This window comes from Ambystoma mexicanum, chromosome 7p (genome assembly GCF_040938575.1).
Source record: "Ambystoma mexicanum isolate Mex_15411 chromosome 7p, UKY_AmexF1_1, whole genome shotgun sequence".
Taxonomy (NCBI): domain Eukaryota; kingdom Metazoa; phylum Chordata; class Amphibia; order Caudata; family Ambystomatidae; genus Ambystoma; species Ambystoma mexicanum.
In genome coordinates, this window is record NC_090939.1 from 173,796,146 (window position 1) to 173,821,756 (window position 25,611).

Below are 25,611 nucleotides of genomic sequence, written 5' to 3' on the forward strand. Positions count from 1 at the left end.
GCTATTAAATTAGTTGCTGAATGGTTCATTCGGGGGACTCCCCTACGTGTGTTCATCTTGTTACTCATTTGTCCCCTGTATGCCTTTTGAGTATTCTTCCCTTGTGTGGTAAAATGGAGCAGGCAGGACATGTTTGAGCCGCATTTCCAGTTTTAGGGGACTGTACTTAGACATGCTGGTCAGCCTGTGCTGAAGTAGTCATTCTGATTCCATGTACAGTTCTTGCTGTGAAAGTATAAATCAACACTCTGTAGGAGTACAATCATGTTCCTTCACGAGGAATTGTAGAAACCGCTCAAGGAAATACTTGCTACTCTTAATCAACCCATGGCAGATTAAAGTGAGCCAGGAGAAAGATTAGGTTCCACATGATATTGTCTGCGTAAACTATTGATAATCTGAACGTGTGCCAGCCAAAAGAGATCAAACACTGGAAAAAGAGGTGATAAGGGCTATCTTGACCGGTTGAACTTCAAACAGGACTGAGAATATAAAATGGCTGCGCTAGTCACTGAAGGTCCACATCAAGCAGGTGAGCGAGATCGTACATCCCGTTAGCAGCAATGGCAGCCAAGGTGGTCTTTGTGGCAGTGGCCTTGATTCTAGGGTTAAGCCGTGCCACGGAAGGAGCGCAGACTAATTTCTGTGAGTGGATTCATTTGACAGGCTTTCTGAGTTGTTACGTTGTGATTAGGTATGTTTGTTGATGGGCTATGATCTACATCAGAATATGGCGAGAGAATACTTTTGAGATATTGCATTAAAAAAAATCCTTTTGCTAATTTTGTTTTTCATTTGTTTTCCAATGTCAATGATGAAGCACAGTTCAACATACTGGCGTGCGCTGGAAATTAGAGCCTTTCTCCCATCCTACAATTGAAAATGATTTTGGGATAATGTACACGTTGCAAATGAAGAGACTATGCTTGTACATGTCGGGTTGAAGTATTCATGTATTGAGATTAAAAATTAGATGGAAATGAAGAACAAAAATAAAAATATAGATATAGCTAGAGAAAAAGGGAATACAAAATGCACAATAGCAGTACACCAGAAAATAGAACAACTGGGGAATTACCCAAAGAACTAATTTTTAAAACAATCAATCCACTAATTATTTTCCTATGTTTAATGTGTAGGGGAAATTGTATATTGAAACATTTTAAAAGAACAGGCATTTTGCAAGCAAACTGCAAGAAATCCTACATGGCAGATACAAAGTCGGATGCTTTAATTAGGCTAAAGTATATTTTCGGGTTCCAGATTTTAGGGCCATTCGTTGTTTTTGTTAAGCACCTTTTCTAATATGGTAATGAAAGATAGGGGCCTAACATATGTGCCTTCCTACTAAAATGATCATCATTGAAACCTCGCTTTTTTTATAATGTAAGCTTTTATTAGCTTTTCATGACATGTGAAACTTTACTATTGGGCCACGTAGCCCACATACTACATTTGCGTAACCATGATGGACCGGGCATCTTTCACCAGCCGTAAAAACTGAAACTATCTCTCCCTCTCCCATGCTACCACCAAAAAACACTAAAGCCCACTGCCACCATGATCCTCCTGCAGAGTTATGCTCCTCTGAGTTTTTCTAGGAAGAAGTTTACTGGTATATGTAATGTGTGCTTGAATTTGAGACATTGATAACTAAGCTGATATATTGAGGTATTAGCAAAGCTCAGTGAGTTAGGCACATTATTACAGGGTTTATTTAGAAGTGAGAGGAATCTGGCATGAAGCACTACATACCAATGTGAATTTAATAATGCTATGTTCTGAACCAAGGATTATCCTGGAATAATTCCATTTGCATACATTAAATTCAACTCTTGCTGTCCAAGCTGGTCAAATAGCCTAGCAGGGTAACTATCAGGTAAGTTTCCATTCCCTGTGTCGGTGGGTGGCATAATTTATAATCACTGCCTAAATCCTGTCTAAAAGGGCATTTTAAATCAGTACCTATCCGTCTAAGAAGTGAATTTGGACTAACTACCTAATCGCAGGTCTAAGAATGAGTGTCTGATTGCTTGTCTTACAAGGGAATTTTGATTAATTACCCAAGACTATGTTAACATTGGTAATTTGTACTCGGTGCTCAAACGCATGTTTAAGAATGTAATTTTGATCCAGTACCATATGGGATGTTAAAAAAGGGAATCTTTAATCAGTACCTGATCACGTGGTTAATGAGAGAATTTCAGCCCGCGCTTGATTGTATGCATTACAAAATAATGTTGAATCAATACCTGATTGAAGTTCTAAGAAGGGGGTTTTAAATAAGTTCCTGATAACATGCCTAAGAATTTAATTTCAAATCTGTACGTAAATACATTTCTAAGAAGTGAATTTGTAATGAGTACCTGAAAACACGTGTAAGTAGTTATTGTCAATCATTTCTTTATTTCATGTCTGAGAATGGGACTTAGAATCAGTACCCACAAGGTGATAGTATGTTTAAGAAGTGATTTTGGAATTAGTACCTGATCACAGGTTTAAGAAGGGATATTTTAATGCATTCTGATTGCACATCTAAAAAGAGAATTTTGATTCAGTAATCCAGAGAATGTTAAAAAGCAAATGTCCAATCAGTGCTCAAACGCAAGTTTAAAAATGTAATTTCAGATCAGTACCTGATGGGATTTTATTTAATCTTTAATCAGTAACTGATCACATGCTTAGGAAGAGAATTTCATCCAATTACATGATGGTATGTATAAGATAATACCGGATTGATTGTCTAAGAAGGGAATTTTGAATCAGTAGCTGATAAGCCTAAAAAAAGAATTTCATATCTGTATATAAATACATGTCTAAGAAGTGTATTTGGAATGCCTTTCTGAAAACCTAGCCCTCTCCACTCTCCACTCTGCTATATCCGATACCCTTGATATCCTTGCCCCTGTCATGAGAATCTGCCTGAAGCCCAAAGCCAAATGTAACTCCTGGTATGACTCGGATCTCGTCACTCTTCAACGCAAGTGCAAGGTGGCAGAGAGGAAATGGCGTGCTTCATGTTCATCCTCTGACAAACTGGCCTGCCGCCTGCTCCAAAGGCAATACCGGCTCTCCATTCTTGCTAAGAAGAGAGCCCTTATCCAAGCCCGCATCTCTGCGGCATCTAACAATTCGGCTGAACTCTTTAAAATCTGCAAGGAGCTGGCCAACCCTCCTGCAGTCTCTACCTCTCCTGTCCCCTCCCAAGCCCTCTGCACGGCACTGGCCTCTCACTTCATTTCTAAAATTCAGGACATCCTGTCCTCACTCTCCTCCTATCACCTCCCCTCCTCTATTCCCTGCCCCTCCTCTGGCCCTTCTGCAGCCACCCCTCCTCCCTCCTTCTCTGCCTTTCCCCTTTTTTCTGCTGAGGAGGTTTCGAGACAAGTCCGATCTATGAAAGTCTCGTCAAAACAGGTCCACCCCTGTTCCTCCAAAACTATGAAGGACCACATCGACTCCCTGGCTCCTGCCCTGGCTGACTTCTGCAATCACTCCTTCGCCTCTGGAGACTTCCCATCCCCCCCTCAAGCACTCCCTTGTGCACTCCCTCCTTAAGGAACCCTCTTCCGACCCCTCCTGCCCAGCTAACTATCGCCCAATCTCTATCACTCCCTTCCTGGGCAAGCTCCTTGAGAAACTGGCCATCTCCCAGCTTAATCTCCATGCTGAATCTGTTGGTAGTCTTCATGACCATCAGTCTGGCTTCAGAGCTGCCAGAAGCACGGAAACTGCTCTCCTGAACATCCGTGAGGACCTGCTCTCAAACCTTGATTCTAACACCCCTTGTGTTCTCATTTTGCTCGACCTCTCTTCTGCCTTTGACACTGTCAACCACACCATCCTGCTCAACCATCTCCGTGATAACCTGGGTATCAATGGTCAGGCTCTGGCTTTACTGACCTCCTTCCTCTCCAATTGACCCTCCCAGGTCCAACTGAGTTCCTTCCTCTCTGACATCTTTTTCTCTACCTGTGGTGTCCCCCAGGGATCGAACCTCTCCCCCTGGCTGTTCAACCACTATCTGGCACTTCTTGCTCACCGCATCGCCGCTCTCTGTCCCAACTTTCAGTGCTACGCGGATGATATCCAGCTCATTTTCAGGCTACCCTCGGCCTCCTCATCCCCTTCCCTCATCTCTGACTGTCTTTCTGCTATCCAGGAATGTTGTGCCGCCAACGACCTCTGCCTTAACGCCTGTAAGACTGAGATTCTACTTATCGGCACACCCACTCCCTCCTTCCCTGCAGCTCTCTGGCCGGCCTCCCTTTGCCCTCTTCCTGCTCCTACCTGCAAGGCAAAAACCTCAGGGTCATCTTCGACTCCACACTCTCTTTCTCTCCTCACATATCTGACGTCTCTAAGAAGTCACACTATCAGCTGCACCTCCTCAGAGGTATCCTTCCTTTCCTCTCCTTCCCCCAGAAGCTCACTGTCTCCAGAGCCCTGGTTCTCTCGAAGCTGGACTACTGTAACAGCCTCTATCTAAATCTTCTTGCCTCTACTCTCCGCCCTTTGCAACTCATCCAGAACAGGACCGCGAGACATGTCCTTGGCCTCAAGCCCAGGGACCGTATCTCTCCAGGACTGAAATCACTACACTGGCTCCCAGTGGCTGCGAGGATTAAGTTCAAAACCCTCTGCATTATCCACAAGCCCTTCTGGGGCCTTGGGCCAAAATACCTTCAACTCTCTCTTCCTAAATATCTTCCTTCTCGAGCTCTTCGCTCATCCACCTCCAACTACCTCAGGGTCAGCCACTTCTCCAAGCAACGAGCTGGGGGTAGATCTCTCTCCGCAGCAAGGGCCTCCCTCTGGAACAGCCTTCCTGCCTCCCTGAAACTTGAGGAGAACCATCTCCGGTTCCGGAAGCACCTCAAAACCTTCCTCTTTGCCTCCGCTTTCTCTCCCTCTCTCCCCTGCTAAAATCACTGAACCTGCACTGAATCTGCTACTGGGCCACTCACCGATCTTGGCCCTTGGCCCAGCCACTCTTCCTTGCACTGCCTACCTGCACTACGGGACTGTCTCTGTATCCTACAGCCCCTTCTCCCGGCACTTACCTTGCACTTGCCACCAGCTGGCCCTATTATTTATCTTGTACTCTACTAACCATGTACTGCACTTTCCCCTCTCCCCTTCCCCTTGCACTTTTCCCAGTCCCCTCTACCCTTGCACTTGCGCGATCTGAATGACACCTGGCCTAGTAGGATCGTTGTCTGTCTCCCCTTGTTCCCCTACCCCCTGCCTCGTCGTGCCTTGAAACACTTGTGTATAGGCGCGTTACAAATGCCATATCATATCATATCATATCATAAAAGGGAAATTTCAAATGAGTATCCGATTTCATGTAAAAGAATGGAATTTAGAATCTGTAACCAGATGCATTTCTAAGAAGCTAATGCTGAATACGTACCTCATTGCATAGCCAAGAATGGAATTTCAAACAGTGTCTAAGGAGGGCATTTCAAATCTGTACCTTATTGCATGTCTAAGAACGGAATTTTTAGAATCAGTACCTGATTGCATGTATAATAAGGGTTTTTTGGATAAGTATCTCAGCGTCAGTCTTAGGATGGAATTTTGAAAGGTACCTTATCTTGTGTCTAAGAAAGGAATGTTCAAACAGTACCTGATTGTATACCTAAGAAGGACATTTTGAGTTGGTACCTAATTGTATGCCTGCATTGGGAATTAAAATCAATACCCCGGAAAGAGAAATTTAGCAATTGTATGTGAGGCAGCATTTTATAATGTGAATAAATTGGATTGAATACCAAAATTAGAACGTGAATGTCAGCAACTGATTAAGTGTCGGACAAAGTAAACAAACAGGAGATTACAATCTGGTCCCCATCATGTGACTGAGAAGGGTAAGATCTTGCAACTTGACTCATACAGTTCAGATAGCAATTCATAGCAATTCATAGTCACCTTGCAATCCTGGACCAACATTTTTAAAGTGGAAAGGGGTGGAGGTGGCACAAATATCTCATAATTATGAAATTGCAATTATTTGATTAAAAACAAATACAAAGAGAGTAAAGAAGTAGGGGTACCTGGTAGCTTGTGCGAAAAAGCAGATAGGAGCATAGAATGGGGAGTCCATAAAAAAACAGGGACTAGGTGTAAAATATGTTTTTTATTTTTTGTAAGCAAATTTACAGTAAAAGACTCTGAACTCCCTGATTCGTATTAATCCCCTATATGCATGTACAGTTAAACCATACAGGCCTGCTGGGCAAGGGCAGCTTCTCTGAAAGGGCATAAAGTCTAGGCAAAATGGGCCGCAAATGATCAGCCAATCACAATAAGTTCTGTGTATTGTTAAAAGGATCTGCTCTGGGTTGATTCTAATCTTCCAAAACTAGGGTGCATTTCTGAACTGGAGTCGAGGTTTTCTGTGTTTTCACATGAAATCATTTTCATAATGGACTTATACTTCCTGGCCCAGGACCCCACTTTTTGAAACAGTAACACTATAATTACTCATTTTCCTCCTTGTACCCACATTCTGGAATTACCTGCTGGCTTCCTTGGGCAGTGTGGACTGGTAATTAAAAGGGGCACTGCAAATGCTTTTCAGAATTGCCCCCATGTTACTGCCTGCAACCAAACCCAAACCCTTCCAGTCAAGTTTGGGGTTTGGGGAGTTCCCCAGAAGAACATTTGGAAAACATGTATCCAACTGGTACATTTGAAATCACACGTGTTCACATAGCAGGATTAAAAGTAGTTATGCATAACATAAAAATTACAACTAACATGTGTTAAGTATGAGAAATGATATACTTGAAGCTTTATAACAAATCCGTTGCTTCTAAGGAACGTGGGGGATGGGGGAGACGGAAGGGTAGAGTCAGGATACCCACATAAGGAGGCCCATAATGCATTGCCCCTCTATCCCCCAGGGAAATCTCCACAGGCCCCTGTAGGCCAGTCCCCCTCTGTCCTTGAGAGTTAGTGGAAACGTGGCCCTTTTAAAAAACATTCCTGTTTGCTAGATGGGACCCTGCTGTGTATCGCTTGTGGGTCCTTTTGCTGTCATCAGCGCCAAGAAGCCGCACTATGGCGAATTGTATGCTGTACAAAAGAATGGCAACAATACACATCCAAAATTATGTGTAGGTTAGAGTGCAAGAACGTCATAAGGTGTGTGTGTTGGACATATCTGAGTATTCTGAAACTAATCCAGAATTGCTTTTGCTACTTTCAAAGTCTGATGCCTTCGGAAATGTAAGCGTAAATGAACGAATGTGCCTATTTCAACCATTGCCCACTTTTCCTTTAACAGACAGGTGTGGGGTCGAGGCAAAATCAAGGTCAAACTGCGGCTACTCAGGCATCAGCTCGGAGGAGTGCGTTCAGAATGGCTGCTGCTTCGACTCCAGCCAGCCGGACAGCATCTGGTGCTTCAGCCCGCTCAATATCCAGGGTAAGGCGGTCAGGAAGGGTCCCTGGCCCGGCTCAACGGCAGCCCAAGCAGCGGCTGTGGGCTGAGGTTGGCCAGAGGCCAGCTTTCTTCGCTGGCACGCACTTTACACACAATTCCAATACATAAAAGCTTTATTTATTTGCTTTAAGTCCTCACGTGTGTGCGCCAGTCGGCCTGTTCCCTTTTGCTCAAGAAGGTTGTTTCTGTTTTGAAAAGGATCATATCTAGCAGGACGTGTGCAAATATGCTTCTGAGCGCACCAAGTGTATTCCGAAAATGTGGTATTTAAGGAAGTTCACATGGTTGTCTACAGTCATGAAGGCCTCACTCACCTCCCTAGCCTGAAGTGCTTTCCTGACTTGATTCTGTACTGAGTAAGCGAGTGAGTGAGTGAGTGACCGATTAGGCGAGTGACCGAGTGAGTGAGCCGAAGACAGAGTTAGGGTGTAAGTGACTATGAAACAATGTGACTGAGTGGGTGGATGATTGAGCGAGTCGATGACCCAGTGGGTGATCTAGTGAGCGCAGGAACGATCCAGTGAGTGAGTGAGACAGTGAGTGCGTGATTACTTGAGTGAGAGGTTGGTGATTTTTTAATAGTGTGAGTAATCAGTCAATGAGTTTGTGCGAAGGCTGAGTTACGAGGACCACGAGGCCTGATGAAGCGAAGCACAGAATACTTTACATTACTGACCCCCCCATCCACATGTCCTCAATGCTAAACACATCTCTGACAGAGGGTGCCACGCGGCGCATCACGACTAACCAGGACACTTTACAGATGCGAGCGCTGCTACCATTTTTTACTTCTCTCTGAAGCAACAAGGCAGGAAGTTTCTCCACAGTCCCTTCAATTGTAAGCAATCTTTGAAACCAGCAAGAAAGCTGCAGACCCTTTTTAGTTTTGGCTAATAGGTGGCACTGGGTACCGTGCATATGAGCCAAACGTATTAGAAGTGAAATTGGGAGGAAGATGGGATGTGAGGAGGGACTGATCGCCCATTACCACGCTAGTTCCTACCCAAAACTTGCCCCTCCCCACCAAAAACACGTAGCACTGGGATTTCATTGAGCTAGGGCTGTTATTTCTAAGCAGTCTTCTGAAAGTTAATTGTTTAATCACAGCTGTAAACCAGCTCCTGGTGTAATACAATGTATAATCCAAGTGTGCCTTAAACTACTTGATTTATAAATAAAATGCATGTCCTGGCATCTGTTCCTTGCACTGAATTGCTATTCGAAACATGCAATGCCAACGGTTTTGGCTCATCTATACGCATTAAATAGGCTTTTGCCAGGCGTTGCCATAATATCCCCAGGTACTAACACTATTTACCAGCTGTTGCCATTCCTTGCACTGAATTGCTATTCGAAACATGCAATGCCAACGGTTTTGGCTCATCTATACGCATTCAATAGGCTTTTGCCAGGCGTTGCCATAATATCCCCAGGTACTAACACTATTTACCAGCTGTTGCCATCATGTGGCAAGGTAGTGCCATTATGGCAGTGCCTGGAAATGCCTTTCCCGTCCCAACACAAATGCTAGACCCGTTGGCTTTCTCAATGATTGTTCAAAATGTAACCATCATTGATTTTGGTTGGGAGACTTTGCTGGCTTTGGTTGCCACACACCGGATATTTTCGGGAACAGCACGCCCTCTTTCTCAAAAGCTTCTTTGGGAAAGGGGTTTACATCAGAGGCATTGCAGCAATAGAATAACACACAGTCATGGATCAGCACCAGCCTACAAATTTAACAGGCCTCTCATGAATGGCGCTACCACCGAGAAATGTGCAATAGGAATAACAGGCCATGTGGGACAGCTTGGCCATTTAGGCTCCATATCCCATACATCTCTTGAGAACCGTGTTCAGATCCAGAGTAATTTTACAGTCAAGGCTTTAGCCCAGGGTTGTCCAATTCCAGGCCTCGAGGGACAAAAACATGTTGCATTTTCTGGATACCATCTCATTAATATTCGTGAGATACATTTGCATTCAAGGATTCTAAATGTAAGCAAGTTATCATGAATATTCTTGAGGGATGTCCTGAAAACCCGTTAGGATTCCGGCCATGACATCGGTGCGTAGAGTTGGACAGTTGAGCCCTTTTTAAAAAAATCCGGGACAGACTCCCTTTGAAGATAGCTCTAAAAAAAAGGTTCTAACATCCAAAAGAGTTTTTCAAACAAATATCAGAGGGTTCAGATCCTGTTTCCTAAATCTAGTTATAGAAGGTGCCAGACCCAGAATGCTTGTACTATAAAATGTACACCTATACCATGAAGACGGGTAAGACCCCGGGTAAGACTTAATATATGTCTTGAGCAATACAGTAAATGGATACACTTCACTGCCATGAAGTAGGGTTGGCCTCAGTCAAAGCTCTCAAATTTTCCTTGACCAATGCATGAAAAATCCACCCAGTCTTGTTTTTTTCTGGGATTCTGGGACTTGTAGGATTCCTACATTTGAATGAGGAAAAAAACTACAAGTGTTAGAATCTAATATGAATAAACCCAGAACTGGATGGCATTTTCACACATGGCCACGGGAAACTTGAGAGCACTGACTCAGTTTTTAGCCTTTTTCCTATAAAATGTGTCAACATGGAGAGTATTGAGCAAAGGCCCAGTCATGGGGCAACAGGACAGAAAATACTGACATGCTGATCACAAGACTTTGTTTTCCTTTTTCAAGTGTCGTTTTGTGCGTTTTGGTGAAATGTACATTTTTGTATGCATTATGTTAGCCTGTTAAATGTTATATTTATGTTTTAGTTTATTTTAAATGTTTTTTGTGAAAATGCAAAAAAGGTGCAAGTGTGGGAGTGAAAAGAGAAAACAATGAAAACAATTTTGCCTTGAAAGTAGTGCCAAGCTTTGGGGAGAGGGACCATTTTCGAGCAGAGATTTTTAAAAGAAGGAAACTTGTGTCTGCAGATTGTACTCATGCCAGGTTGGAACAGGCGCCGCAATAGGAAGCTGCACTTTTTTTGTGCATGTAAATCAGGTTGCACCTTTCTTGTACATCGGTGTGTCCCGATTTTACCTTGCTCTGCCATTGCCACTTCCCTGCACGCAGACATGGGTGTGCCCGGGGGCACGCCTTCACCTGCACACCCATTTAGTGCCAGCTGCTTTTGTTTTTTCTACGACTGATGGCAAATAGGCATTTTTCACAACTCCATGAATCAGGCACAATTTGCATCAATCGCAGTTTGCGCATGCGGACTGACTCCAATGCATTTGCTGCCGCAAAAATGCTTTGTGAATCAGACTCTATAGACCTCGCTCCAGGGTGTACAACATCCACTCCAAACTATCCAAACTATTTTAAAATAGATAAAAGGTACAATCTTTGCCCCCTTGCCTGTTAAATGACAGAAAATCTAAGCAAATATGTTAACATTTTCTGGGCTGTTTTGTAGTGTTAGGATTGCATACATCCTGACTTACGCCAAGGGGCATTACCTGACCAATAATGCCCATTACCTGACCAGTAATGCCTCCCCCCACCCCCAGCTCGGGACGGGGTCTATTGCTTAAATAATACTTATGCACAAGCACTCTTTAGTCTACTGCTGGGCTATGATTCTAGCACATTCTAGACAGTACCCGTCTGCCAGAAAATGCCCACATCACTTCCCTCTTATACAATGGGGCAATGATCTTAGAACCAATATAATCGGGGAAAGTATTCAGCCATTGCTGTGTGTGGGATGCCTCATGACCATTACTCATTGGCCAGGATGAAAATCAGTGAACAGAACTAAGAGCAAGACAGGCAATGCATTCTGCAAGGTATGTATGGATGCACGAATTCGCCCCCACAGCCCACCAATGCTGCTACGCTATGCCATAGAGATGAGCGGGCAGGGCTTGAAAGATGTTACTCATGGTGCCCCAACTGGTGGCGGTAAAGCAAAGTTGTTGTGCAGACTTTCTACTCATGTTGACCAAAAGCCTACACTCCCTGCATGCTGCCCATTGGTTACGACACCTGGCACACCCCCGGCCAATTAAAAATGATCCCCTGCCGGGAAAGCTTTGGTCGATGTTGGCATTTGTGGAGCATTATCTCAGGGTCTCAGGAGTGCCTCGGTTTCCTCCATCTTCATCACCCTAAAGCCTCAACCACCACCTCCAGATGGTTTGGGTCTACTTGACCTAAAACATTTTACCTAATAACATTTTATTTAATTTATTTGACCTTGTTTCCATTTTAAAATGTGACAGGTGACCCCCCGCACCTCTCCACCCCACTTCCCCTCAACCTAATCTATACCTTTACCAACCCCATATACATATTTAATTGCATTTGACCAAACAAAAGGTCAAACAAATGCAATCAAATTCAATCAAATGTTTTAGGTCAATTATGCTAATACTCCTCCAGATACTTGTCTTCACTGCCAAGCCGGCTATCAGCAAATCCCTCTGGCCGACAGCCATAGAGGTGACTGATGCTTGATTCTAAATAAAGAAATAGGAGGAGGGGGAGTAAACCCCAAAAATGAAAATAAAAACTAAACTGAAACCTGGACAAAGAAATCTAAACTATAGAATTGACAATGTTTGCATTATTGAAAGACTGCTCACTTAAACAAAAATATCTATACTTTCCCTAATAACTAAAGCTATACAACCAAGGCCCAGGTGTCTGTCTTGTCCGTCTAGCCATGGCAATCCCTTGATTCCAAGTCTAGATTCGCCCTGGCAAATTTCTGAATCTGCCTGCTGAAATTCAGGGATGTTTTAGCTCCAGACTTCTGTTTCAGATCCCTGCACTGAGGCTGGATACTGAGCTTTACTAAAAGAAAGTCTAAGTTCCTATTCTTTGCAGAATTTCATTTAGTTAAGCCTATCGTCTTGTGCAATTTTTCAATAGTGTCTGCATCTTGAAGCACGTCCTAGAGCTCAGTCTGGTCGGTCCGATGGCTAGTGCAGGACGAACCCCAATACCTTACCGAACTTGCGAGCTGACCCAAATTGAATGTGTGCGATTTGTCCAACCTGCTACTTCTGTGCTAGGGTGGAGGTGAGTTTGGCAGCCAATCGGAATTGCCGGATATCTCTGTAAGATTTTCTGGCCTATCAGAGCACTAGAGTCTCTAGCAACGTTTGGTGGCCTGATGAAGGCCCCAGATGACTTCCTATGTCATGCAGGGTGGTCATCAGCCTTCCCTCCTCCCTAACCATACCAAGAGGAAATGTATGTTGCACCCTCCGTTACAACCAGTGAATGTGATTTCTTGTCTAGTCACAAATCCAATAACAATGACTTTGTGTGTGCATTCAAAATGTTTACAACCTACCCTATTTCTACCACTCCCCAACTCCCCTGATGCGTAACACGTGTTTTCATAGACAGCTATTTCATAGTCTGTATTTCTTTCGAGCATTTTCGATCGACATCGACTAATTACATAAACATGCATATCTGTAGGTGGGAATGAGGGAGTAAGGAGTGCAGAGGTGGCCTTGTAAATGGGGGCTAGGGGGCATGGAGGGGGCCCACCATAAAAAAACAGGTTGAATTCTACCCACAAGACTAATCAAATCTCTCATATAACCTGCAAGGCCAAACTCAGCTCAACCATCCCGCACCAACCCAGAGGGAAGTTAGGGACCTTTTGGTCTAGCTGAATCTGTGGCGATTCACGTCATTCTGAGTTCACACAAATACATTTTCCTGGACTCACTTGTGGTTCTTGGTTAATGACCCCCATTATTTTTGAGAGATTAATGTGCCCTTGCAAATTCCTTGGCAAAAGGTTTGCCTGGCGCTATTGTAGAAGGCTACATCAAATGCAGCCTCGGATTTCCGAGGATTGGGAGGACAATGGCGCATCATCTGTCACTCAGTACATCAGCATGAGGACTTAATCAAAGAAATCTACAATTGATCAGAAATCACTTTGGTACAGAAGCTGTACAGTGCAATGGAGGCAGTGCCACCTGGTACATATAATTATCTGGTCCAAGCACACATCATAAGAAGATTTCACGTTCATCACTATGATCTGCTCATGATATCATCACATGGTGATCAATGCAGTGTGATGTATGTCTGCTTTTCCTCTCCAGAATATCAATGCCAGGCGCAGGACCCAAAGACAAGAGTAAACTGTGGCTACCCCGGCATCTCTACTGACCAATGCAAGGCCAGAGGATGCTGCTTCGACTCCAGCGTCCCTGATGTCATCTGGTGCTTCCAGCCCACCATGGAATCAGGTAAGACTCACCTGAGTAGAAGCATACTCTAGCAGTGTGTCCTCACCTGAGTAGGAGCATACTCGAGCAGTGTGTCCTCACCTCAGTAGGAGCATACTCTAGCAGTGTGTCCTCACCTCAGTAGGAGCATACTCTAGCAGTGTGTCTTCACCTGAGTAGGAGCATACTCTAGCAGTGTGTCTTCACCTGAGTAAGAACATACTATAGCAGTGTGTCCTCACCTGAGTAGGAGCATACTCTAGCAGTGTGTCCTCACCTGGGTAGGAGCATACTCTAGCAGTGTGTCCTCACCTGAGTAGGAGCATACTCTAGCAGTGTGTCCTCACCTCAGTAGGAGCATACTCTAGCAGTGTGTCTTCACCTGAGTAGGAGCATACTCTAGCAGTGTGTCTTCACCTGAGTAAGAACATACTATAGCAGTGTGTCCTCACCTGAGTAGGAGCATACTCTAGCAGTGTGTCCTCACCTGGGTAGGAGCATACTCTAGCAGAGTGTCCTCACCTGATTAGGAGCATACTCTAGTAGTGTGTCTTCAACTGAGTAGGAGCATACTCTAGCAGTGTGTCTTCACCTGAGTAGGAGCATACTCTAGCAGAGTGTCCTCACCTGATTAGGAGCATACTCTAGTAGTGTGTCTTCAACTGAGTAGGAGCATACTCTAGCAGTGTGTCCTCACCTGATTAGGAGCATACTCTAGCAGTGTGTCCTCACCTGAGTAGGAGCATACTCTATCAGAGTGTCCTCACCTGATTAGGAGCATACTCTAGTAGTGTGTCTTCACCTGAGTAGGAACATACTCTAGCAGTGTGTCCTCACCTGAGTAGGAGCATACACTAGCAGTGTTTTCTCACCTGAGTAGGAGCATACTCTAGCAGTCTGTCCTCACCTGAGTAGGAGCATACTCTAGCAGTGTGTCCTCACCTGAGTAGGGACATACTCTAGCAGTGTGTCCTCACCTGAGTAGGTTTTTTGTTTTCAAAACATCAGAAGGTAGTTAACACATATCAACAGTTTACAGTTGTGTTAATTAAATCAAAGCTGTAAATGGTATATTTAAAGTCATATTTTAATTCAATAATTTGTAGAAAAAATACATTTTGAGTTAAGAAATGATGGGACGACCCCATTCATTTGGTACAATAAAACATACACACAGTGTCTAAAAAGAGAAAGACTGTTTAGTCGTGACACATTAATTTCTATATTATGATATCAAATATCTAGAAGAGTGAAATGAATATGTTGATCTATGCAGAAAAGAGATTTTACACTTGCAAAGATCCTCAAGCCCTATTATGGGGCAGTTATTTCGTCAAGCTAGTAGTTGTTACACTAGATAGTTAGATAGAACTCGACATGTTTCAGTTCTCTGATGATTCTGGGAACTTTCTTCAGGAGTTGTGTCACTGTATCTAAATCATTCCTTACAGTAAAAACAAACATCAGTAGGAGGTGTATTTAATACATTTGTCATCGGATATCAATTCCTATTACTGGTATTGCATGGCGGGGTTGAATCTGCCTTCTGCAACTGTTGATATGAAACAAAAAACAGAAAAGAAAGGGATATAAATATTCCAATTGGTTCTGTAATAATTTCAATTTACAAGACAGAGCTAGAGTAATAATTTACCTAGTCCTGTCGGAAGCAAGTGGCTCTTGAGGAGGTAAGGATCCTGAGTTAAGCAGGTTTTCGATCTCCTAGGTCTATTAATAACTCCAATCCAAATTGAATTATATTACGACCTGCAAAGTTAATATGCATAATTTGGTGAAGGTTACTAACAGGTTGGCTCTGTTCATGTAGAAAAGTGCACTGAGGGAACAGTAGAATAAGGCTTACCTCATAAAATGGGAATGTGGAACTTCAAAAGTTGTTCTTTATAGATAGGGGCTTCGAAAGTTCAAGCCGCGTTTAATCGTTTATGTTAAGCGGGTGGGAACGGAATGTTCTCATTAGTCGAAATCGGTAGTAGGGGCCACAGCCTAAAAAACACGGGAATTGGATCTATTATAGCGTTTGAGATTAGCTGTAATTTAGTGGTTTGTTGATAGAAATAAAGGATTCCCTTCATATTAATGAATCGCTTACCTGTATTAGTTATCAGGTGGTCTTTGGCTCGTGTATGGCTTAAGGCAGGTGTGTCCGTATTCTTTTTTCCGTTTTCTGAATGCGGACAGTTCAATTTAAGGTCTGTGTAGACGAGATCCTTTATTGAATCTGTAGATAGGACGTGAATGGTCGTTTTAATAACTCTAACTGTTTCTAAGGCAGCTGGCATCTTTCCATTAATATCGCATTTATTTAGTCAATATTGATTTTAAATAGATTATTAACGGTTGGGAAACAGCGAGTTACCTGTTTTAGTTAGTCTGTGCACTAGCGTCCTTCCTTTTCCTGGATCCTCTGCCTGCCGCTGTCTCGATCACGGGCGCCATCTTGGGTAGAGGGTTTAATATAGGCTTACTGATAATTAGCTATAGAGGAGCACATTAAACCCTATATAGAAAAATGGTATCTGGCGCTTAAATCTTGTGCCATTCAATGGCTTCGTTTAGCCCTAGTTCATCACTTTTAGTTTGGAAAATCAGTCTCTGTTCTTTTTCTAGTAGAAGATGTTTCTTCTTTATTATGTCGTTTCCTTTTAGTGTAAGTAATACTGTCCATTTTATGTCGTCACTTGAATGGTTTTTATCTATAAAGTGTTTTACCATAGGGGCTAGGATGGTTTTATTGCGTATGCAGCTCCGGTGTTCTATGATGCGTGTTTTAATTTTTCGAACGGTTTTTCTTATATACTTTAAGCCGCATGGGCAGGTTATCATATAGATAACAAATTCTGAATTGCAATTAGAGAATTGTAATTGTTTCTATGGAGTAGATAACCCTATTTCAATTTCTTTAGATTTTTTAGTGTATTTACACACTGAACATCCCCCGCAGGGGTAATGGCCAGTGACTGCGCTAAGACCCCATGTTTTAGTTAGATTTTCCACTTCTGGTGGTTTACTTCTGAATTTACTGCTGCTCACCCTGTTTCCTATGGTGGTAGATTTGCGATAAGCAAAAAGTGGGCAGGGGAGTTCACTACTAGATTGTGCAAAAATCTTCCATTCTTTACGTACTATGTTGGTTATGGAGAGACTTAGGTTGGTGAAAGTATTCACACTCACTATTCTTGTGCCTGGTGGTTTTTTGACTTTGTCCTCAAGTAAGGCTTCTCGATTGTTGTTATTTGCTCTTTTAGCTGCCCTTTTTATCAGTTTCTCAGGGTATAGTCGGTCTTTTAGTTTTATAGAAAGAGCTCCTGCTTCTTCCTCGTAAGCTTCTCGGGTGCTACTATTTCTTTTTAGTCTTAAAAATTGGCCATATGGTAAGTTATCTTTGAGATGTTTGACATGATGGCTATGATAATGTAAAAGGGAATTTTTGTCTGTGGCCTTATGATAAGGCCTAACTAACAACGCACCTTGATGGTGAAAGATGGTAAGATCTAGAAAGTTGATTTTTTCTCTTTCGATGTTCATAGTGAATTGTAAATGGCAATTTTGTTGGTTAAGCCATATTGCAAAGCTATTGGCTTCATCTTCTGTCCCGTTCCAGATGACAATAATATCATCTATGTATCTGGCCCATGATTTTAAGCGTTGGACAAATGGGTTGTTGACATAGATATATTTCTTTTCAAAAAGTTAAACATATAGTAGGAGCATACTCTAGCAGTGCGTCCTCACCTGAGTAGGGACATAATATAGCATACTATAGCAGTGTGTCTTCACCTGAGTAGGAGCATACTCTAGCAGTTTGTCCTCACCTGAGTAAGAGCAGACTCTAGCAGTGTGTCCTCACCTGAATAGGGACACACTATAGCAGTGTGTCCTCACCTGAGTAGGAGCATACTCTAGCAGTGTGTCCTCACCTGAATAGGGACACACTATAGCAGTGCGTCCTCACCTGAGTAGGGACATAATGTAGCATACTCTAGCAGTGTGTCTTCACCTGAGTAGGAGCATACTCTAGTAGTGTGTCCTCATTTGAGTAGGAAAATACTCTAGCAGTGTGTCCTCACCTGAGTAGAAGCATACTCTAGAAGTGTGTCTTTGCTTACTGACGGTGTCCTTTTTAGAGATGTCAAAATGCAAACAGGCCAATGAACCTGCCCTTAAGAAACGCCTGTTCAGTGGCCTCTTTCCTTTCCTTCTGCAAGGGTCACAATTTGGCAATTCCTTGTTAGTGCAGATTGTGAGATGGTGTGTGTGGAAATGCAGTGCATGAGAGATGACACGGACATTCCTGTTGTATTTTTTATTTGTATATTATTTGTACTTCTAAAGCGCCTTCACCAAGGCACTGTACATAGAAAATCAATGTGGTACAATAAAGCAGGCAATGGTAACAAAGATTAGTAGAGCAGAAAGTTAAGGAGGGGGTATTAAGGACAGATGAGCTTTTAAGCAGGAACAAAATATGCGAATGGAAGGAGATGCACGGATATCAGGCGGAAGAGCGTTCAAGGATTTGGGAGCAAGGAGAGGAAAAGAACGAGAACGTCACGATGCACAGGGAGGTGTGAGGGCGGTAAGAAGATGAAGGAGTTGAGAGCGAAGAGACTATGAGCGAGTTGAAAGTGAGATGAGAGAGACAAGATAAAGGCGGGGAAGGCCATGGTATTACTTAAAGACTATACAGAGGAAGTGAAAAGTGAAGCGAGAGTCAATGAGGAGTAGAAAGAAAGATCTAAGAGATGACCTGATGGAAGATCGAGGAGGATGCAGAAAAAGTAGATCAATAGCAAAATAGCATAGACTGAAGTTGAGTAAGGTGGGACGCAGGAAGACCAAAGAGTAAAGCAGAACAGTAGCCAAGCCAGGAAGAGATTGAGGAAGTGATGAGTTTAGCAGCGCGGAAAGAGTAGAAAGGGTGCATTTTGCATATATTAAACAGAAAAAAGCGACAAGGGCGGGCACTCTAGCATTTATGTGAAGAAAAAGAGAGCGAAGGGTCAAAAGTGACACCAAGATTGCGGGCAGAGGCAGAAAAAGATAAAAGAGTAGGGGTAAACAAATACCAGGAGGAGGTTGAGGAGGGGTGGGAGAGGCAGGAGGAAAGTAGAGGATCTCTGTTTTCAAAGGGTTAAGGTGAAGAACGTTGGAATGCATCCAGGATTGGACAGTAGATGGACAAGATGAGACAGAGGCATGGAGAGAATCAGAAAGTGTTGAGAAGGAGAAAAAGATTTGTGAATCGTCAGCATAGAAATTAGAAGAAGGATTAAATTATTCAATGATGGAAAATAGTGGAATGGTACAGATAGAAAAAAGTAGTGGACCCAGCACCGAACCTTGAGGAACAGCGTATTGGAGATAGCGAGGAGGGCCAGTGTTGTGATCGAGGGTGACCCGAGGATGGTGGGAATCTCGCTCATTGGCCACTTGATGGCATGCCCACTCACTGCATCCCATATTTCCTGTGACATTTCCCATGACAACCCTAATTCTGACACAGGTTATGAAGCCGGTGGATGGCGTGCTTCGCATGCCTTGCACCACCCACATACTCTAACAGGTGCAATGCATGCTCTCAAGTGAACCTTCTATGCTCAGGACACAAGATGGTTACATCTGCATCCTCTTTTTGAGTGTACATGCAATCGCCTCCTGAATTATGCAGATGCATTAAATGTGATCTTTGATACAATTGATGATGGCCCAAGGAACCGGAAGGCAGTGCTCAAAGAGAAGGTAAGGAAGAGCGAAAGGGGAAATTGGAACAGAAAGATACATTCATGGTGGAATAAACACAGGGAGTGATTAACAGAAAATCAGGAAAAAATGTAGAAAGCACAAAAGAGAAGCAAACAAAGTCCACAACCGGAAGATGGAGTGGGGCCAGGAAACAGCGCAATAGAAGTTGTTATTCGTGGCCCGATTCATGTTTGCAGGTTAAGTCAAGCACAGCAATCTTTCATCACATCCTTGTTTCCTCACAGGGTTCACTTGACTACCACGAAAATGCGGCTACATCCTGGTAAATAAGAGAACCGTAAAAAACAATTTAATAAACGATCCACCTGTCTGATACGGGTTTTGTCTTCCGAGCGAGCTCAAATGAAGCGGAAGTATCGGCTACAGGGGATCGCCTAGAAAAACCACAGCACGAGATCGAGCGTCGTCCCTGTGTATCCTCATATCCTGGGCTTCTTTTGCAAATACCAGTGGTAACGCAACCTGCCACGGGTGTACTAAGGTAGCCATTCAAGGTGTGAGGTGACACAATCATCCAAAGAATACACAGATGTACTAGCAGTGTAGAAAATCTGTTATAAAATCCCAGGGCAAAGCTAGTGGGGAAATAGCGGCAATAGGGTAAAAAAATCGAAAAACGCCTGAAAAAATACAATGCAAAACTAATGAGGCTGAAAACACAGATTTGTTTTAAATCGAATCTTTTAGTATTTTTGCACATTTCTTTCAAAACAAATAGATCGGGGGTTGTGTTAGGGAATAAATGAATGTGGGGGTTCTTGAGGGGGTTGCTGGGGGTCTCCCCCCGGATTACATTTTGAAACAAAGTGCAAAAACATTTTTTTTTCTTTTTAGATCGGCAATAGTACCAATAGTACCAACTAAGCAAGGCTAAGTTTACAGATCATGTGGGTTACTGGGTTTGTGGGAACAGAATTACTGATAGTTTTTTTTTTTTTACCATACCTCCAAATTCATAATGAGTCCCATTAGTCACAGTGTCGTGTGTCTTCATTTCAGAGCATTGTCTTTAACAGCCATTTTTCCTACTTTCAGTTTCTCTTGCTACGTTGAAGAGACGTGACACAGTTCGAATCAATAGTTCCCAATAATTTCAAAAAGACTGATCAAATTGAAATCAGTGCATGCCCATTGGTCAACAAAAAGCTTTAACCAAATTTAAACCATAGTGAGCTATTGGCTCAAATTGGAAATCGAATTGGACATTAAACGACTCGGCTCGGTTCCCCTGGCGAGCCATCATTACGGAGGCTCGAGTGGCTCAAGCCGAAATGGACCAGCATTTAAGTCAAGCACTTAGTATACAATTCCAGTTTGGACATTTTGAAGTGTGTGTTGCTTTGAGTGGGACATTTTGTATTTTTGCCCGCTGGCTCATCTGCAGCCTCCGTAGTGGTTCTTGCATGTTGGCAGAGGTTGGCCGTTCTCTTTCACTGTTTTCTCATTCTTTCAAATACATTAACGAGGGAGAACAGAGGTTGCCAGTGACAAGTCAGCATTTAACCTTGCATTTGTTTTCACTAGTGGAAATGCTATGCTCCGCAGTGGAGCCCCACAAGAGAGTGAACTGCGGTGCTCCTGGTGTAAACCCAGATCAGTGCAAGACCAGTGGATGCTGCTTCGATTCCAGTGTCCCAGACGTGAGCTGGTGCTTCAAACCTCTCATCAAAAAAGGTACACACACTGAATGGAAATATGGGGGTACATGTTGACCACACACAAATACACGTTGGCACATATATTTTAAAGGAATTTGCTGCATTTGACGAAATAAGACACTGGATCCATCTGGAGGTTGGTTTCGGACTATGAATCAGTGGTCCGCAACCTTTGGATCTCCAGGTGGTTTGCACAACAACTACCATCAGCACGAGCCAGCATAGTCAATGTTCCGTGATCATGGGGGTCATACAATATCTGGCCAGCCGCAGGTTGCAAACCCTAGCTATAAAAAATGGGTACATGTGCCATGTGCCGGGACTGGTACCCCTGCATTATCTCTGTAGGTACATGATCCATGTGGAAAGACTACTTACTACACTAACCCCTGCTCCCCCAGCATAGTACGCGTCCACTAAATCTGAAAATGTGATCTTCTACCTGGACAGAAGTCTCCCATCGTGCACAAGCCACAGATGTTGAGTTTCAGGTTTGGGGTCCTGTTGAACCAGAAGCCACCACTCCACTGCACTTCTGGACTGTAAACTATACATCCAGAGTGAAAACAAGAGCTTTAGAATCTGAAAGTCCAGGGATCCTTCCCCAGCAAAAGGTTTAGAGCACCAGATAATTAAGCAATAAGCCCTGAGCTGGAGGGCGGGGGGATTACCGCATCAGGTAATGCCCTGGGGCCCGTAGTTACAGGCCTGAGCAAATGGAGGACCTTAACAAACCCCCAGGGCATTACCAGACATTATCATGCCCCACAGAGAAGGGTTTCTTGCTATTAGTACCCAGGCCCATTGGACCGGGGTACTAATAGAATCTTTCTTGGAGTAGTGAAACGATGCAGCGTTTCACATCGGGAAAAAAAGGATAGCTGCCATGGAACAGGAGAAGGGTGGTCCCTTCTCGCTTTCCATAGTGGCGAGTCACAGATAGGGAGTGGATGCGCTGGTAACAGTAGTGTTCCTGGTGCGTCCACTCCCGATCAGGACCAGAAAGGAGAAGGCAAGTGGGGCGGGAGGGGGAGGGTGGTGGGTGACATGGGGGCAGCCACTTATCTTGTTCCCCGGTGGGGGACATGGTGGCCTCCAGCCTGAAGGAGGCTCAGAGTGGTGGGATTAACGTATGGTAATGACCCTGCTCCAAGCCTCCCCATTGGCTGGGAGGTCAAAGCCATGCCCCTATCGGGTACTAATCAGTATTAACATACCCCTTCCCCTGTTGCTGGAATGCCCAAGAAATGTGCTCTGGCTGTATCCATCCCTTGTTCTCAGATTTCTGGATTCCTTATGATTGGCAATGGGGTCCGGAAGATTGCTCGCCAGTGGAATGGCCACTGGCGGACATTCCAACACTTTCCTCTGTGAATGGAACAGTGGAAAACCAATAGCTCTTTTTCCACCAGATGAACCCGGAAGAATCATATTCATACCACACTCTACATCAGCACCTTAGAATGAGCAGTGTTGTCATAAACATTGCATCGAAACTATGGCACTTACACACTATTTTAGATCTTACAGTGACATGCCATACAGCTAAAATGCAACCATATTGTTTTGCACGTCATGCATTGGTTGTGATTGGCTGTATTTTTTCATTGTTGTGACGTGTGGGTTACATCACTTAAAATGTACCAAAACGAGTGCGATTTCAAAATTAAGCGAATTTTTCACTGGTGGTTTGGAGAGCTTTTCAGCAGAGTAAACTAAACGTTCACCCAAATGGTCAAGAGTCTGTATTTCTGAATATGTACAGTCCCAGGTCTTCAGAGTGTAAAGTAGGGCTTTCTCGATGAATGTCCAAACTTTAACCATGGCAGTAGAAGATACTCAAAGCCGGCTTTGTTATTTCAGAGATCATCCAGTGTGGAATCCAAACACAAGCCAGAATTGACTGTGGCTATCCAGACATTGGCCATGACCGGTGCATGAGCAAAGGATGCTGTTATGACGCCAGTCAGCCTAATGCTGTATGGTGCTTCTATCCTCAGATAGAGCAAGGTAAGGTACTGTGTGAAGCCAAACGCAAGTCTATGCCATGATCACTGGGAGAGTGATATAAGAGTTCTTAAATGGCACAAATACTTCTGTAGATGATAAAAACACAGCTGGAACATCCTTCATAGGACTTTAGGAGATATTCTCAACCCCATATCTCAGCAACTGGATCCAGTGAAATGCCTCTGTCGTAAACATCCACATTGGAAGCTTGCACTGTTGAAATATATGCAGGTGGAGTAACCTTGTACAGGGAGTTAGCACATCTATATCACCTGTTATTTGGAATTGAAGCAAGCAACATTTAAGACAACACGTTTACAATATTTAAACACGCATCATTGTCAAATTATTATTTATTTATTTATTTATAGAAATCACGGAAAACAATACATTTTGGGCACAAAACCGCATACAAAATGTAACATTGAAGACAGAGCGGAGGACATGGGTCCTTTATAATGGGGTGAGAGAATGTGACTTGAAGACCAGATGTTGCAGGGGAAAGTGAAACATAAACCAGCAATGAGGACAGGACAGAATAACATAGGAACGGGAGGCTGGAGAAAGTGTTAAATAAAGGATGACAGAAAAGTGTGGTAGAGTTAGGGAGAGAGGGAAGCAGGTAGATGGAGTAAAGGTGAGTGCTACGAAACAGGTTCTTCAGAAAGGAGGAGCTCTTTGAGGTTGGATTTAAATAATGATAGAGTTGGAGTAGTATGGAGAGGGAGAGGAAGAGCATTCCAGAGTAGAGGAGCGAGGAGATGGAGTGAGCAATAGCAAGAAGGTGAGCCCAGGATGATCTTAACAAGAAAGGTGGAGAGGAGGGAGTCAGAGAGCTGATTGCTAGGGTGGGGCAAGTCCTTGGATGGTTTTCAAGATGATGATCAGAAGTTTATACTTAGCCCTTTGTTTAATAGACAGGCAGATAGTCTGGCAAAGAGCAGTGGAGGAGGAGGTAAAGCCAGAAAGGTTGAAAAGTGTGCAGGCCGGAGTTGAAAAAGTATAGCTGGGAAGGTCAAAGAGGAGACTGGCACAGTAGTCAGATCTAGAAAGGACAAAGGAGGAGATGAGTTGTTGAGCAGCCTTGAAAGGAAGAAGATGACAGATTTTTCTGATATTGAGGAGGTGGAGTCTGGCTGCAGTGGCAGATTTGGAGATGAAGGTCGAGAAGTTGTAAGTAGTTCGGATGACACCAAACAAATAAACAACCCATGTTTGTGAATTGCATTCCTACATGTGCATTACTTGTTCAGCCCCAAAGTCACTGAAATCAATACGATTTTCACAAGGATTTACAAAATAAAATGCACACCTATTAATAGTTTTACATTTTAAATGTCCTGCATTTCTCTACAATGTAACTCATCAAAATCTGATATTCATATTTTGAAGGTATGAGCGAGATCAGTCCATTTCAGAGTCACTGTTGTTAATGGGAAACCAGTTGAATTCAACATTCCTGGGTCTGCTACACTTCAAGTGCATAGTTAATATGTCAAATAGCACCTATTGCCGTCTTTCTCAGTAATCATCCTTTCTATTCACCAAATGATGATAGAACTGGAGTCATACAAAGAAATGCAGGCATGCAATAAAAATACAGATTTATTTCATGGGAGAGCTAACAGAGTCAACTTCTAACATGTCTGCAGTGCCTTAGCGAGGCATAACTCGAGTTAACAATTCCAGAAACAAATCTGTCTTCAAATCATTGCACTTTAGAAATCTGAAAGACAGCATTAAAGATGGAATGCCATGTCCTAATAGGACCGGGTCACCATTGCTGCATGCCAAGAGGGTACAGAGAGCAGGAACATGTCCAAATCACTGGCATCAATGCATCGGTCTGAGAACGACCTTTTCTTCTTGCTCATAGCATGTACTTTTAGCTGCACAGGTTCCACTTTGCCACACCTATGATCCAACACCTAAAACATGTGTCAGCTTTACTGCCACCATTAAGAGAATACCTCCTCACTAGCACAGCTGCTCTGGAGCTTTATTTGATTACATACTTGATCTCATTTCTCTATTAAAATATTGTTTTATTAAAAGAAAAAACACTGTATATGTTTACGCTTTCCAAGCTTGCAAATAAGAGTAGTGCAGCAGCGAGAAATGAAGATATTTGCTCAGGATCACATTTTTGATCAGTTTGACATGCCAGGAAGTGAACATATGCCTCTAGCTTTGACAACTGGCAACCTAGCCACTAGACTACATTAGATTCACATGGAGGCCCAACCCTAGCCAAGTGAGCAGTGCAACCTAGTACCAGCCGGCATGGCCTTTGAGGCAGACGTCCCTACCCGGGGCAGGCCCAGTAGATCCTCATTCATGGGGCACATAAGTGTGGGAGTCCCAAAGCAAGATGAGGGAGGCTGGTGCTGGGGACTTAAAGGTGTAATGGTTGGTATAGAGTTTAAACCAGGATTACGTTTTTAAGTGAGTAAGCTCGTGGAAGTGTTTTAGGGTGGCCTGGTGTGGGGTGGTCTTCCTGGTG

At 43.4% G+C, this 25,611-nt stretch overlaps 1 protein-coding gene across 1 annotated transcript; it reads left to right on the forward strand.

Moving 5' to 3' along the window:
- Positions 1–563: 563 nt before the first annotated feature.
- On the forward strand, positions 564–20,304 carry LOC138525921 (putative gastrointestinal growth factor xP4). Its single transcript, XM_069636209.1, has 5 exons — positions 564–645; positions 7,295–7,435; positions 13,528–13,674; positions 19,346–19,416; positions 20,275–20,304. The coding sequence occupies exons 1-5, from the start codon at positions 564–566 to the stop codon at positions 20,302–20,304; spliced, it is 471 nt and encodes a 156-aa protein (XP_069492310.1).
- The last annotated feature ends 5,307 nt before the right edge of the window (positions 20,305–25,611 follow it).